At 33.1% G+C, this 17413-nt stretch overlaps 1 protein-coding gene across 2 annotated transcripts; it reads right to left on the reverse strand.

The window, feature by feature from the left end:
* Positions 1-5708: 5708 nt before the first annotated feature.
* Positions 5709-16373, reverse strand: LOC143231055 (thiol S-methyltransferase TMT1A-like). 2 transcript variants are annotated; one of them, XM_076465558.1, is made up of 4 exons: positions 15554-16373; positions 13682-14096; positions 12033-12167; positions 5709-6892 (listed from the first exon to the last, which is right to left on the reverse strand). In XM_076465558.1, the coding sequence occupies exons 1-2, from the start codon at positions 15983-15985 to the stop codon at positions 13860-13862; spliced, it is 669 nt and encodes a 222-aa protein (XP_076321673.1). In that variant the 5' UTR covers positions 15986-16373; the 3' UTR covers positions 5709-6892; positions 12033-12167; positions 13682-13859. The 2 variants fall into 2 exon arrangements, with proteins under 2 accessions (XP_076321673.1, XP_076321674.1); XM_076465559.1 differs by lacking the exon at positions 12033-12167.
* Between the last annotated feature and the right edge of the window lie 1040 nt (positions 16374-17413).

Consider the following 17413-nt stretch of genomic DNA (forward strand, 5'->3'; position numbering starts at 1 on the left):
CAATCATTTGAACGAAACGTTTCTAAGTTTTACGATCATACCCGATATGTTCCAAGTAAAGAAATTTTCCTCCCTCTTTAGGAAATAAATACTGATATAGAAAAACAACAACAGTAATTTGGACTCCCTAAACAAATAAAATTAAAAATAAATAAACTAAAACAACGAGTACAGTTGTAAGTAACTACAATTTGCATTTTCTAATGTATAACATACGTCTGTAATAAATATTATATTACTAGAACAAATCTGAAACACACAGTAGTAGTACATACGTTTCCCACTACATAAGTATGAGTTAAGGATAACCAATAAAACGAAAAACATATTATAAACATTGTTTTTATTATTTTATGTACCAATCATTTTAAAAGCAGAAATACTTTCTCTGGTGGTAAGCCAAGTAAGCTTTGATAAATTTGACAAATAGACATACGATAGCATGATTACCTCTTGGCAAATTATTTTATGTTTTACAAATGTTTTCTTACTTTATTGAACAATGTACAAAGCTACTAAAAGGCAATCTTTATTGGTCATCGTTAATTTAGAAATTACGTATCATATCATTAGATATAACAGTACGGTTATAGTGGATGACTATTGGAACTATGCAACATTCACACGGAGACATTATAGGGTGTTTAACAAATTTTGTCCACTCTGTAAATGTTTGTTTTGATATATTAATCATTTAACCGTAAATTGCCTTGGTTGTTGTTTAGCAAAACCACATTGGACTATTTACTTTGTCCACTTCGGGTAATCAATTACTGATTTTAATGCTGTATTTTCGTAGAATTAATGCTTTTCCACCGAGTACAAAATTAAAGCTGAGTCCCAAATTCCAATCAGCGTTTTTAAGTATATTTTCTAAATGATGTATGCATAAACTTATTCAAGGGTCCATAGTTTTTTGGTAACAAGATCCCTGCTAAGAAAAGAGTAACGTTATTAGAAAACATTCTCAACATTGCGATTAATCCCACTACTTACTGCTAGTTTCCTATGTATTTCAAATCGTGAAAGGCGAATGGAAACATCTAATGTTGGGAAAGTACTCTTAAATTTCCATACGTTTTTGTTATATTTGAGTTTCAGATGTGGGTTTGTGGTCTTGTTGTTGAAATGCTTGATAAAAGTGAATCATTTTTTTAATCTTCTGGTTCATTTTATTGTTGTAAAATAGATCGTTTAAGGTTATTACCCTGGTCTTATTTTGAGCTGAAGAATTTTCTTTGTTAGCTGAACTTGTTACCACAGGGAGTTTTCAGGTGCAAGTGTCAGAAGAATTGTCAAACGCCTTACAAGAGGGTTTTAACAAGGTTCCAAGAAGTTCATTTATGTAGATAATTAGAATCTATAGTTCTGGCCTTTTCTTGGGCTTGTACGTTTGTAAACAGTAATGATAAAGGGTATCCAAAATAATCCTTTTCGTTTTCAACGTAAATAAAACAATAACCACTAAACTAGCACAATATCAATGTATAGCATATTGCAGACGAACCATAAGCGATGTAAGGTTTAAAACCTACATTTGTTTGGGTATGATTTATTCATTTAATTACGTTGAAAGCAGATAAAATAAATTTGCGTTCGTTTTACGTGTACACATTGCTGAAGCTTTAATTATTACAGGGTTATTACCCTAGTTATATAATTATTACAATGAACAAGTACTGTCGCCCCTCAGCTGTTCAACGTTAAGTCTGAAAACTGAAGTTGAAAACCTGTCATATCCCTGTAGTAGGTTCAGTATAGACAGTTCATTGTATACTATATACTTAACTCTTAATAAAAAAAAAACGTATTTCGAACTATTCTTCAAAAAAGTTTTTTTTTCGTACAAGCTATCCATTCCATTGTGATTTTATTGTCTTGGAACGATTTTATTAGTGTATTCGGAATTCTTAGTAATTAACAGAAGCCATTATTTCAGATGTATTTGCATAGCTCAGATCATAATATTTAAATTCGAAAACAAATATATTTGTCACATCCATTTTATGAATTGGTTTCGTATATTACGTTTCAATAATATCAACCGTATCCACGACTTCTGTATAAACTGGTAATAAAAAAGGGGATCATGAAAGTCCAAACGTAAATAAGCAGAGAAAATGTCCATAATAGCGAACTTCTTAATGTCCAACTTATAATCGTAACATATCAGTCACGCAGTAATGACTAAAATAGAAGGACTGGTTTGTTGTTAAGTGTAAAGTTACATAACGAGTAATCTGTCCTGTGCCTACTATGAATATCAAAATCCACTTTTAGGGTTATAAGCTTTCCTCAAAGCTTGTCGCTGAGCTACTGTAGATCACGAATTTTGTTTTAGTACTAAGATGTCTAAACTTAGTTCTGAATACTTTTTGTTTATCCACCTTATCCACACAATATTTTCGTTCCAGTTACAGAAAGCAAATAATATAAATGAGAAGTAGTGTTGGTTAAAGCACACGTAAGGTATCAGTATTATTATGCAATATTTTAGCGATTTCACTGTGTAACTGTGAAGAAATACAAGAAATAAAGCCCGCAATTCTGCATTTCCACAGCTATTTTCTTGTTTTTACTACTTACAGGTACAAGTACTCTCTTGATCTCGTGCAGAACGTCCTGAATCTTCATCACGGAACACAAAACACAAGTTGACACAACGGCGTCCACGCTGTTCTCAGGTATTTCGGCCATGTTTTCTGCCATAGCGGTCACACACTGTTCCACTTGAATATGTTGAAATTTCTCGCTATTCTTCTTAAAATAGGTTTCAAAATACAAGTTTGGTTCGACACTTATTAATTTGCACCCTATTGGATAATATTTGAGATTTACAGCTGTACCAACACCAATCTCTAAGACTCTAATCACACCTTGTCCTTTCGTGTTTAAACGTGGATCATAAGAAACCAACGTGTTCCTATGAGAAAATAATTTTTCCTTAAAAACGACTAACTCCTTCTCTGTGCTTTGTGACAATACCTATCAATAAATAAAGCAAACATTTGTTGTTTTATACTTTTACGTTTTCAACGTAACGCCCACAATAAAATTACAAATACGCTCGCTACTATACCGTAAGTTACAACTGCATCATTTAGGTTCGCCATTATTCCATTTACTGTACGTATAGCTCACGAAATGATATTTGGCTTCAGCCCCTCGAGTTGTCTTAAACTTTGACAGCATACACCTCTGTACATAAAAAGTTAAGTCCTAAGTCGTTAAGACTGGCAAACCACTCTAAAACAGACACGTGATACTTACATAACCACTCAAGGTCACTCAGTGAATACAGGGAAATGTTCAGGTGCATGCGCAACTAGTATCCTTGATTCAGGACTTTAGTGCAAAAACATTTAGATTTATGATATGGAGAAGCACGCGGTGTACTAAAAGATTGATGTGTGGTTGTAGTTATATGGTGCAATAATGTGTAGTAGTGGACAGATATGTAGGGTAAAATGTTTTTATTTGTCGATGTTTGAATGCAGAGACTGATATAACAGACTTGGAGTAACAAGTGGAGAGTAGTCTTAAATCCAACCAAAACACAAGAATTCACCTTCTACAGGAAACTAAAAAAACAAAGAAAAAAATATAAAAAAAGTAAAATTAACACTCGGAAATACGCCCATTAACATGAGCGAAAACATCACATCCTTGGCATCACTTTTGACGCAAAACTAACATGAAAAAAATGTTAACAATATACACCCATCAATTAGAAACGCATTTAACACTTAATGACTCTAACCAGCAAACACTCAAAATGCTCACCAAAAACCATTATCCAAATATACAAGGCTTACATCCGTCCATTAATATAGTATGGATGTCAAGTCACATATATTATGTCAAATAACACACTCCAGAAAATCCAGGTTCAACAGAACAAAATACTAAGATCTGCATTCAGTCTACCGTCATACACTCCAGTAAATTATATACATCAAATCAGCAACCTACCAACACTAAGAAATAGACTAACAGAAATATGACATAAATACTATTTAAAAGCAAAACACAGAAACGAACTAACAGCATCACTCTATAAATTAACTAGTGCACTAACCAAATTTATTTCACCATGCAACATATTTCAGGAATCACAAATCACACAACAGAGTACTTAAATGATAAAACTCACGTAAATATTATGTATTTTCTTTTTCAGGTCTCGGGCACAGGGCAGGTAAAACTTTCGGCGCCAGTCCTTTGAAAGTGGTTTTTTTGGGGGGCGCACCCGTTTCCCCACAGCAAAAACTTAGGCATTGGATCTTTACATCCCAGCCTAGGCAACTTTACTGCTATGCCCTGAATCGGGTCGTTTACGGTTGAGTTCACGTTCACTATGATATCTGCCCTTTGGGACGGGATCTGGCTGTTTTCTCTGGTACTACCATTGCCCCGCTCATGAATAATATTAATTATAACCAACTTCACTCCTTCACCCAAAATATAGTGTTAATAAAAAAAACAGCTAAATTCAGTAACCTTCCAAGAAAGAAGATAAAAGGAACCACAACGTTCCTGAATACCCCAGTTGGAGAGATAATTCTTCTTCTGACTTCTCTCTCTCTAAACTAAACCCCTGCCACGTTAGTTTGCGTTTTGCGTTTGTAAAACAGAAATTTGAATAAACTTCAACCTTGAAGAAAACAGCAACAGCACGAAATCAGATCATCAAGTAGTGGAAAGAAGGAAATGGATAAACAGATGGAGTATCGACAGAAGGTAGAGAAAAATGAGACAGGAAGTTAAAAAAAACGCCAATGGTAAATTCCGAAACAAATTCTTGCCTAACTCATAAACAAACCCGATTGCATAATATCCCCTCAAATGATTTGATAGCAAACGCACTAACACACTCACCATTTAGATTACTAAGTAAATCACAACTGAACTCAATTTAATTTATATCTTACAAATTATTCAACACAAACACACATATTTACATATATCTAAAAATAGAATTTTATTTTCTAGGAAACACAACATTACAGCAATGAGACAAGATTTATTATTTATGAATAGAAGATAATGAATTAAAAAGTACTGTAGTATAGATTTTGTAAAATTAATTGCTTTTAATTCAAGATAAACAAGAACTCACAATGTGTAAGGACACAGTATATAAGAAAAAATAAAACTTACAAATGGATGGCATAAGAAAGAAAATTGGGAAATAATCACAGATACGACTAGTAACTTTCTGGAAGGATTTACCACATGAAGAGCTGATACTGGGATAAATCCTCATGAGTTTCCTTGTATTTGAATTTTGCGGAAAGCTACAAAAGGGCTAACTGTGCTAGTCGACCCTGAGTCATCACCACCTACTAGGCTACTCTTTTACCAACACATAGCGGGATTGACCGTCACATTATAAAGTACCCACGGCTAAAGAGCGAGCATGTTTGGTACAATCGGGATTCAAACCCGCCACCTTCAGATTACGAGTCGAACCCTCCTAGACATGCCGGTCCTGAGTTTTCTTGGAAAAGGATGTAAAAAATAAATCACTTCTCTATCTGTAATTCATTTATTGATTTAATTACCACATTAATGTGATGACTGTAGAAATATAATTATTTGTAATTAAATCTATAACTGCGTGCAGAAAAATGATTTACTTGATAATACTTCTGTTAAACATGCTATTTCGTACCTTATGCAGGTATCCAACTTGTTTTCAATATGAGTTATCGTATGCTCTATGTCTAGTGTTTTAATATTAGATTACCTATACTCCTTAGCTGTATATATTTGTCATTTTATATTAAAAATCTTCGAGCTTTTACCGAGCAAAATTTACGACTCTACGTCGCTACAAATCGCCATGTTCATCGCCCAAACCAAGCCAGGGTCAACCATCGAACCTTCCAGGACTCGAATCCTACCTCGGGGCTGAATCCTTATTCAGCCCGCTACTCCCGCTGATCAAGTTTATCTGCCAACCATGGAACACTAAAATTAAAGTAAGTTGTTCCCCAACCAAAAGTTCTGTCAGCCTCTTCTCAGTATTCCGCAGGGGCGTCGACTCAACCATACAACCAGAAGAAATCAAACAAGCCATAGAATCTCAAATCCAGGCCAAGTTACATGCTGTACATCGAATTTTCTCCAGAAACGCCAATCTACCTACGTACTTCATGAAGGTAGTGACAACGTCAAAGTACAGTGCTGATTGTATTTTACGTGACGGGTGTGCCTATCACACATTTCACTTTAGAGCCGAACGCCCGCATCGCCGACCCTTCAACTAGTGGTCAAACAATGTGAAAATGTACAATTTTAAATGGAACACTACAGAAATACCGCAGAGTCCAGAACCAGCCAGAAAGAACACGAATGCAGATTCAAACAACTCAACTCCGAAGACTACAACTCTCACTGTTAACAACACGTGAAGCCTTAACAATCCAAGAAAGACAAGTGATGGTTCTTGCCAGACCTCAGTTCCAGTTTCACGGAATACAACCACCAGCCAGACTCAGACCATTCACATGACAACTATCGACGCGTCAGTTTAAACAGAGAAACTGACAACAATCACTCAGAAGACACAAACGAAAATGACAAGAAACAAAGAATTTCAGACCGATGAAGAAAAATTCACTGAAGAAGAACAACCAGTTGATCCATCCCAAAGCTCACGTTTTTCTGTATCACCACTGGGCATGAGGAGTGAACGCAAGTTCAACCTGAAGTACCTACCTGTTTTTCAATACCGCAGCTAGCAGTTATCCTAGTTAACAGACAACCAGCCACTTGTACCAAAATGTTTTTACAAGCCATGGTTTTCCGGGGACGGTCTGGGTAGATTTATTGGCGTCCATGTCTCACTTCTATCGTGTCACTTTCATATCCCCTCTCAATTCTTCACCTTAAAAAAAATAAAACAAAATAAAGACTAGCTTCCAAATAAAGTTCAATAATCTTTCACGTAAGGGTATGAAGAGGAACCACAACGTTCCTGATCACCTAAGTTGGAGAGAGAATTCTTCAGACTTCTCTTTCTCTAAACTAAACATCTGCTAAGTTCATTTGCGTTTGAGTTTTTTTGTAATGAAAAGTTCTCTTGAGAAATGGTTAGAATATTACATGTTTGTGTAAAATGATATATAATCTTTTTGACAATTGTTAAAATCAGCATTCATCAAATTTCAGCCTGTTTTTGAAGAATGTTTACACGGACCATACAAATTGTGAGGCCATTCATATCATAGTCTGATCATTTTTTGGTGGTATGTAAATACAACTTTGTATTTACATTATTTACAGTTAAAACAGTTAAGGTTTAAATTTTCAAAACTCTTCTTCAGCTATGCTCTAAAACACCCACAAATGACGATGTTCTAATGGCCTGACCACTCCATATATGCTTCATACGGCTATGCTACGTACAAATAGTATTAGAAAAGGTGAGTCAGTGGTATGCTAAAAGATCCAAACCAGCAAGAAACCAACTCTGTACTAAGAATTGTTATTTTAAACAGCAAGATAATATTAATCATTTTAATAACTACAATAATAATGATTAAACAACCATTTGCACAAATCCTTTAAAACCAAACATTAGTGAAGCACGTATATAAATAAATTTATAAAGCTAATCATGAAATAAAATTTATTGTATGTTATTTACAGATTTCCATTATCGACCTTCTAAGGGAATTATAAAGTTGATTCTCATGGTACAAAATAAATATTGAAATAATAGTTTCAGTGCAAGTTTTACTTATAAAGTAAGACTTTACCTACTCTAATTCCACCTTTACTATATGTTTTCAAACACGGGTCATAATAATCTATCGTGTTGATAGAAGAAAATAGTTTTTGTTGAAACATTCAACTACTTCTTTACAAGTGGTCTTATATACCTATTAAGAATGAAAGCAAATATTCCTTGGTTTACAATTTTATGTTTCCAATGCAAAATAAAGACAACACTCGCTATTAAGCCGTCAGTTATAACTAAATTACTCAAACATACCATTAATCGTTTATTTTAAACTAATTTATTCAAAACAAGTCAATTGAATGTACAAGAATGTTTATTAAACTAAGGTTATAGTAATTGTATCTTCAACACTATACAGTTCTCGTATTCTTGTGTAACGATTTTAGTATCATATATCTATTTTAATATCGGTGTTTGTTCATGTTAAAGTTGTATTTATAAACGTACAAATCTTCTTTCTATCTTGTCGGTATTTAGCTATAAAGATCCGGACGGTTATGTTTATTTCTCTCTTTCTCTCTCATGATTTACATCTTCTGATGAATGTATTTAGAAATTCTACATAAGTACCAGAGTAAACCACATCTTATACCAGCCTCTTTCAGGGTAATGTCTTTGTGTTATTTACAGTTACATTCGTATATAGATACCACTTCTCACAAATAGTTCCATAATATCTTACCCTTTTAAAGGTTTAGGCTTAAATTAAGAATTTTACATAAATATCCTATAACGTTTTTAAGTAAGTCTAAGTAAGTGAACTGTTTCTATTTCTCACATATATTTTTACTAGGGAGAGGTGCTTTGGACAATCATCATTTTGTATGTAATATATCTCTTGCTCACATAATAAACAATTTTTTTCTTCAAGTTCTCCAGAAATAATTAAGTGTATTATGTAGGAGTCTTTGTGTTACTGTTTCTGTGTTTAAATATTTCTGAACAAAATCGGAGGAAGCTGCTCTAGGGATTTTATAAGCTGTTGTGAGTAGTGTTTTGTTTGTAGTTTGGTGTGTACTAGTTTTAGTATTATGTTTACCCATGCTAGAGCTGTTTAGTCAATCACAGTTTGAAAGTATGTTTTGTATATTTTAATATGTTGTCGATTGCTTTTTCACTTTCTCTACCAGTTATTCGATCAGCAATGTTTGATCTTTGTCAGATTTTGGTTCTAATATTATTTTGGTGGTTTATCCATGTCAGCTTGAGTCATATATTAATCATAGAAACTTGGCGGATGGAGTAGTCTGAAGGACTGTTCCCTTGATATATAGGTTTGGTTGTTGTTTTAGTAATTTTGTGAAAACCACTAGTTAGTTTCTTGCTATGTTGATTTTAATTCTATTGTTGTGACCGTATTTACTTATTGTATTTATTGTTTATTTGTTTGTTTGCTTGTGAATGACGCACAAAGCTACACGAGGGATATGTGCGCTAGCAATTCTTAATTTTCCAGTGTAAAACTAGACGGAAGGTAGCTAGTCATCGCCACCCACCGCCAACTCTTGGGCAACTCTTTTACCAACGAATAATGGGATTGAGCATGACTATGTAACACCTCCACGGCTGAAAGGGCGAGCATGTTTGGTGAGCCGAGGATTCGAAAACGCGACGCTCGGATTACGATCGAGGCTTAAACTACATGGACATGCTGGGCCTTTTGCTATGATCTATAAATTATATTTGTTGCCTTCTATTTCCGTTTGTTGCAATACATGTGAAGTTATGTTTGCCGATTAGGTTTCTTCTAGAGCGATAGTATTTTGATTGTGGGAAAAGATGCAGTTGAGGAAACTTATATATATTTGTTTTAATGTTGAACAGTAAATTTCTGCCATGGTAACACTTATTTGGTTATTTCGGACAACATCAGCTATTATTATGAATTCGTTATAACAACTCAATTTCTGTTATTGATAGATTTGATTCATGTAACAAGACTATTCCTTTGTTTTTATCTTGATTATTAAATCTACGTTTTCTGATAGTTGAGTGATAATGTATTTTAAGACTGTTATTTTCATATATTAAGGTTTCACTAATTTTTACAATTCATCGGTTTGTTTTTGTAATTATGTCTTCGATCTCATGTTTCTTGGAATCAAGTCCATCTTGGATGCTGATATATAGGACGGAGAATTTTCGAGGATAGGATTGTTGAGGTTGATGTGTTTAATTGTGGTATGTATGGTATGATGTGTTTAATTGTGATATGTATGGTATGATGTGTTTTTTGTTATATTTATCAGTAGTTCTATGCAGTTTTTTTGTTGTGTCATGTTTGAGTGTTCTGCTACGAAGGCTGTGAAAATGTTTATAATGTTGTTTAGTTAAACATGCCCTAAAAAATTCTCAGACCATGGCTTGACTGGAAATTTTGCGGTCTATGTAGACTTTCTTAAAAAAATAGGCATAAAATTGCTATATTTAAGAATAGTAAATTATCGAAAACGACTGTATACCACTCTACGTATGCAAGTAAGGTTATAACCATTTCACTGTGGAACTTTATATTTCGAAATTAGTTATAAACAAACCCTTACCACAACTACAGATACAAAACTCGTGCAATCTTCAGACATTGTAAAGATTCTCAACCCTATTGGTAATAGGTATGTCCTCATGATTCGGTTGATTTTTGCTCACAATCTGAGGGTCGCAGATTCAAATACCTGTCTCCAAAGATGCTTGCCCTTATAACTGTGCGGGAATTATGATGTAATTACTTTTGTTTGGTAAAAGAGAAGCCAAAGAGTTTGCAACGAGCTATGTTAGTTATCTGATTTTTCTTCAGTGTATGTTGTTAAATTAATGACAACAAATGGAGACAGTCTGACCGATTACATTAGGAATTATCTGTGCTCAACCCACCACGGGTATAAAAATTTGCTTTCTGGAATTGTAAATGTGAGATATACTTCTGTGCCACTGGGGGAGACAGTTTGTTTGTTTGTTTGTTTTTGAATTTCGCACAAAGCTACTCGAGGGCTATCTGTGGTAGCCGTCCCTAATTTAGCAGTGTAAGACTAGAGGGAAGGCAGCTAGTCATTACCACCCACCGCCAACTCTTGGGCTACTTTTTTTCCAACGAATAGTGGGATTGACCGTCACATTATACGCCCCCACGGCTGGGAGAGCGAGTATGTTTAGCGCGACCCTCGGATTACGAGTCGCACGCCTTACGCGCTTGGCCATGCCGGGCCCCATAAGAAATTACATATCTTTATCTTTCTATGCTTTCAAAACTTCGTTAGCATTTAACGATAACATTTAATCATAACAGTTTACCAAAGTATGAAGTACGTTTTTCTACCCGAGTAAACATAGTTTTCGAGGCAAACAAAGTTTGCGCACAGTTATTGTCTTTCAAAGAGCTTATTAATAAATTTTATTTCAGGATTAACATTATAAACTGATTTATCTGTTTGTTTAAGTGAATGTAGAATTGAAAATTATAATGAAAATATTTCTTGTTAATAGCACAAAATGTGTGAACTAATGTTTCAAAGAAGCAAGAGAGGTTGTGTTCTAAATGTGGTGTTAAGAAATTTTTATTTAGATCTTTATTATTGAATTTCTTTAACAATTATTGACATGGATGAATTAATCTAGAAAAATCTACTGGTAAAATGTCTAGAAGATTGTCAAACATTTGTCATAAAATAACAAAAATACTCACCTGAAAAGTGTCTGTAATCTAATATTAAAACACCAAAGATAGAGCATACGAGCAGTAATTTTGAAGACAAAGATGAGTCCTTCATAAGAGAGGAGATAACCTTTTTAACAGAAGTGTTATAAAGTAAATCATTAGTGTGATTGCAAAAGACAAATATTTATTTATTTATTTATTTATTGATCTGGCGGAGCAGTAATGTATTTTTTACATACCTTTCCATAGGAACTCATAAGGATTATCCCAGTGTCCTAGTACGTGCCTGCTTTTTATGTGTGAAATTATTTCACAAAATTATTAGGTTTATGTGTTACTAATTCACGGTTTTTTTCTTATATACTTAGTTTTTCAGTTATGTTTCATATTCTCTATTGTGTCTTTGCTTTGAGAAACACCAAACCAACATTATTTATAAAATACAATGTGATAACCGCCACGACTTCTATATTGGAGAAACAAGTGGAAAAATGGAAACATGATTCAAAGAACATAAAAAGTCACCTTCACACGTTTTCGGACACTGCAAGTCAAATAAACACAACATAACCATAGAAAACACTCAAATACTAAATAAAGAAACAAAACGCAAAATTAAAAAAGCCTTACTTAAAACATGCTCGCCCTCCCAGCCGTGGGGGCGTATAATGTGACGGTCAATCTCACTATTCGTTGGTAAAAGAGTAGCCCAAGATTTGGCGGTGGGTGGTGATGACTAGCTGCCTTCCCTCTAGTCTTACACTGCTAAATTCCCAAACAAACAAACAAACCTATTTTACATATATATTTCTCAACATCACTGATGTCTTTGCACTGAATAGTTTTTATTTATATTGCATTAACAGCTATTTGTTAGAAAAATTCAATATCTATTCTGTAATATTTTTAAATTGATTATCTACAGTTCACTAATTACAATTTTTTTTCATAGCCTAATAGTTTTATATTCTATATATTTATACGTTTGTGTTAAATAATTTGTAAACGATAAATTAAATTGTGTTCAGCTGTGATGTACTCAGTGAGCTAGATGGTGATTGTGTTTACTATCGATTAATTTTGTTTCGGAATTTACCATTGGCGTTTATTTTAACTTCCTGTCTCATTTTTCTCTACCTTCTTTCTATACTCTACTATTTCCTTCTTTGAAAATTATCTGAAACCAATTAAAAAATACCCCATACATTGATTTGTTTAGACTTAGATTTATGGTTTTAATTCTGATGCCAAAGGAAAGTCTGTTGTTTTGTTAAAAACTTTTGTTCTTCTGTTATGTAATTTTTGCCGACATCAGAAAGAAAACTGGTTGAATTACAAATGCTAAGTCTCTGTGCTTTAAACACAAAATATAATGCACTACTTTCCATCCATATGTATATGAATATTATGTAACTAGATATTTGATCTGTTAAAAACTAATAATTCTAAAAGACGAAAAAAGTGAATGATTATGAGGTAAAGAAGAAAATCTTAAAGTTCCGAATATCGCAAGTGGATCGTTGAGGGACTTCACTTTAATAATCACTTATTAGAGTATTAGAGATATTCCAGATATAAAAGTGTTGCCTATAGAGAATACAAACTATTTTTTACTAAATATTCATAAAACATTGTTTACATATTTCATGTACTTTTCAAAACAGTGTTTTATATAAAACCTTAAGAAACTATATAAAATTTAATAGCATTATTGACAATAATGAATAATTATTTCTGGAATATTTTAAATATGTTTATAAGGAAATAATGTATATGTTTGAAGTAACTTAACGATTCCTATGTTTTCCCGTGAACATTGTATGTGATTTTCATATTTACTATTGTTTTACATCAGATTCTGTATCTAAACATCGACAAATAAAAATATTTTCCTCTACATATCAGTCTACTCTACATTTTATCAGCATGTTACCACAAACACACATTTATTTGTTTGACATATTTTATTTAGAATTGGGTATAAATCAACTTTAATTTGAATTTTGACCCAGTATTCACTTATTCACCCTCTTTAGTTGTGGCATGATTTTAATTTAATCTAAATTTACTCAAAAATACATTTTATAAGTTTGTTCTATTTTAATTTTCATTTAAAAAAATTCCTTTCACAACATTCTTTGTGCAGCAAATTGACATAATCATCATAATATCATTATCATATATCTGTTTTAGCTTGATGGAATAATATAAAGTTCCGTAAAAAACTTATGTTTCATATATTTCTGTTACAATTTATATATATCGGTTAAATTACTTACCTGAACTGTACAAATTATAAAATGTTAGTCGATGAAATGAAGCGCTTTGATTACTTGGAAAGGACTTTGCATTCTTCTTAAGCTGAAAAGCACACAAAAATAAAATCAGTTTTTATTAGTTATTAAATCATTTTGCTGCCAAATAGTCACAATAACCGTAACTTCCAGACCAAAGGAATCATTTTGTAGCAATACCAATTACATGACGTCGATATAGGAAGCATAATCCTTCTATGTCAACCACAGATTGAGAAACGTCGGTAAATCCTACTTTTCTTACAGAAACTGCTGCATCTGAGGTTAGGTGGCAGTTTTCAAACATAAACGTCCATAACGGTTCCATAATCCTTTGAGCGACACGTTTCCAAGTTTTACGATCATACCCGATATGTTCGAAGTAAAGAAATTTTCCTCCCTATTTAGGAAATAAATACTGATATAGAAAAAAAGCAACAGTAATTTAGAGTCATTAAACAAAAAAAAATCAAAAATAAATAAACTGATACAACAAGTACAGTTGTAAGTACATACAGTTTGCATTTTCAAATGTATAACATCAGTTTATAATAAATATTATATTACTACAACAAGACTGAAATACTCAGTAATAATGCATAAGTTTCCCAATCATCGTTTTTAAGTATATTTTCTAAATAATGTACGCATCAACTTATTCAAGGGTCCATAGTTTTTTTTTGGTAAAAAGATTCCTGATAACAAAAGAGTAACGTTATTAGAAAACATTCTCAATATTGCGATTAATCCCACTAATTTCTGTTAGTTTCCTAAGTATTTCAAATCGATAAAGGCGAATGGAAACGTCTAATGTTTGGAAAGTACTGTTATATTCCTACACGTTTTTCGTCACACTAAAGTTTCAGATGTAGGTTTGTGGTCTTGGTATTCAAATGCTTGATAAAAGTGAATCATTTTTCTGGATGTTCTGGTTGTAAAATAGGTCGTTTAAGGTTATTACCCTGGTTATATAATTATTACAATGAACAAGTACTGTCGCCCCTTAGCGGTTCAACGTTAAGCTTGAAGACTTTAGTTTAAAATCTGTCTGACATTTTTGTGGTGGGTGCAGTAGAGACAGTTGATTGTGTTACCTTATGCTTAACTCTAAAGAAAAAAATGTACTTCCAACTATTCTTCAGAAAAGTTTTTTATCGTACAAGCTAACCATTCCATTCTGATTTTATTGGCTTTTAAAGGAACGATTTTATTCGTGTTTTCGGCATTCATAGTGATTCACAGAAGCTATTATTCTAGATGTATTTGCATAGCTCAGATCATTATATTTAAATTTGAAAATAAATATATTTGTCACACCCATTTCATGAATTGGTTTCATATATTACGTTTAAATAATATCAACCGTATCCACGACTTCTGTATAAACTAGTAATAAAAAAAGAGGATCATGCAAGTCCAAACGTATATAAGCAGAGAAAATGTCCAATATAGAGGACTTCTCAATATCTAACATATAATCGTACCTTACCAGTCACGCAGTAATGACTAAAACAGGCAAAACTAGTTTCTATTAAGTACAAAGTTACATAACGAGTTATCTGTGCTGTGCCCACTATGGATATCAAAATCCACTTCTTGGGTTATAAGCCTTCCTTTATGCTTGTCGCTGAGCTACTGGAGATCACGAATTTTGTTTTAGTACTAAGATGTGTAATCTTAGTTCAGAATACTTTTTGTTTATCTACTTTATCCATACAATGTTTTCGTTCCAGTTGAGAAAGTAAATAATATAAATGAGAAGTAGTATTGGTTAAAGCACAAGTAAGGTATCAGTATTATTATACAGTCCGCAATGGTGCATTTCAATAACTATTTTTCTTGTTTTTTACTACTTACAGGTACAAGTACTCTCTTGATCTCGTGCAGAACGTCCTGAATCTTCATCACAGAACACAAAACACAAGTTGACACAACAGCGTCCACGCTGTTCTCAGGGATTTCGGCCATGTTTTCCGCCATAGCGGTCACAAACTGTTCCACTTCAATATGTCGAAATTTCTCACTATTCTTCTTAAAATAGGTTTCAAAATACGGGTTGGGTTCGACACATATGAATCTGCACCCTATTGGATAATATTTTAGATTTACACCAGAACTAACACCAATCTCTAAGACTCTCATCACACCTTGTTCTTGCGTTTTTAAACGTGGATCATGAGAAACCATCGTGTTCATGTGAGAAAATAATTTTTCCTTAAAAACGACAAACTCCTTTTCTACGATTTGTGACGCATACCTATCAATAAAGAAAGCAAATATTCGTTGCATTATACTTTTACGTTTGCAACGCAACGCCCACAGTAAAATAAAAAAAGTACGCTCGCTACTATACCGTAAGTTACAATAATATTATTTCGGTTCACCATTATTCCACTTACTGCAAGTATAGCTAGCGAATTGATATTTGACTTCAGCCACTCGACTTTTCTAAAACATAAAAATTAAGTCCTAACTGGTTTGACAAGGGCAAACCACCTCAGTGTTTGAAAGAGACACGTGATATTTGCGTAATCACTCAAGGTCAGTCATTGAATACAGTTAAACGATTGGGTGCATGCGTAATTAGTATCCTTGTTTCAAAATTTGAGTACAAACAACATTTATACCTGTTATACAGCGAGACAGCAGTATACTAAGGGATAACTATTATACAGCATACGTATACGATAAACTCCAAGCTCTCATAATACACGGCCCAGCATGGTCTCATGGGTTAAGGTGTTCGATTCGTAATTTGTGGGGGTGTTATATCCACTATTCCTCGGTAAAAGAATGTCCCAACAGTTATCGGTGGGTGATGATGACTAGCTGCTAAATTAGAGATGACTACCGCAGAAAGACAAAGTTTAATTCATGTATAATTACAGCATGTTTTCCCATTTTTAAAAGTTTATCTGAAATGAGATGTTTCAGTAATATTTATATACTTATACATAACAAATCTTTATTGTGGTATAAAGCAACCACTATCTTTATTCAAGTATAATTAAAAACAACTTAAAAGTTAAACTTAGAAATCACTGATTTGAATTTTTACTTTGTAAGTATCGAATTGGTTAAGATAAAAATGTTCAGTCAAAAAAGACAACCATAATGCTCCAAAATGCATTGAATTTGTTCAACTTATAGTTGGATGATTACCATACTTCATTATTTAAATGAAGGTGAGAGATATAAAAAGATCCTTCTCTGAATTCCAATTGTAACCTGGAGAAGAGGAGCAGCCCATTAGAACAACACTAAATACATTTACAGCTGTACAGAAAGACAAAATTAATCACAAAAAATTCCTCCCCTTTGGATTAAATAAGTAATTTAAGTCATACACAACATTCCAAACCTATTTAACAAATTTCATTATTCTTAATCAAATGCAATACATACAAAAGGTTCAGTCCATTAGATATGAAGTTGCCTATCAGTTTGGTTACATAACACTCCAAATTTAAAGAAAGTCTGTGCAGCTAACATTAAGATATTCAATGCCAAAATTCACCTGAAATTATTCTCTGAAATTTCTTTGATCTCAACTTATAAACTGTCTGTCTTTCAGTTTTTATCAAATCTCAATTGACTAGGCTGTCGTACAACAGCAAAGGACGTATACCGTTTATCCTACATAACGTCTGGAACATACTGTCTCATGCGACAATTTGTATATATGTTACTAACAATGTAATATTGCCCTATGCCACT

The sequence above is a fragment of the Tachypleus tridentatus genome, chromosome 10 (genome assembly GCF_004210375.1).
Source record: "Tachypleus tridentatus isolate NWPU-2018 chromosome 10, ASM421037v1, whole genome shotgun sequence".
NCBI classification, from domain to species: domain Eukaryota; kingdom Metazoa; phylum Arthropoda; class Merostomata; order Xiphosura; family Limulidae; genus Tachypleus; species Tachypleus tridentatus.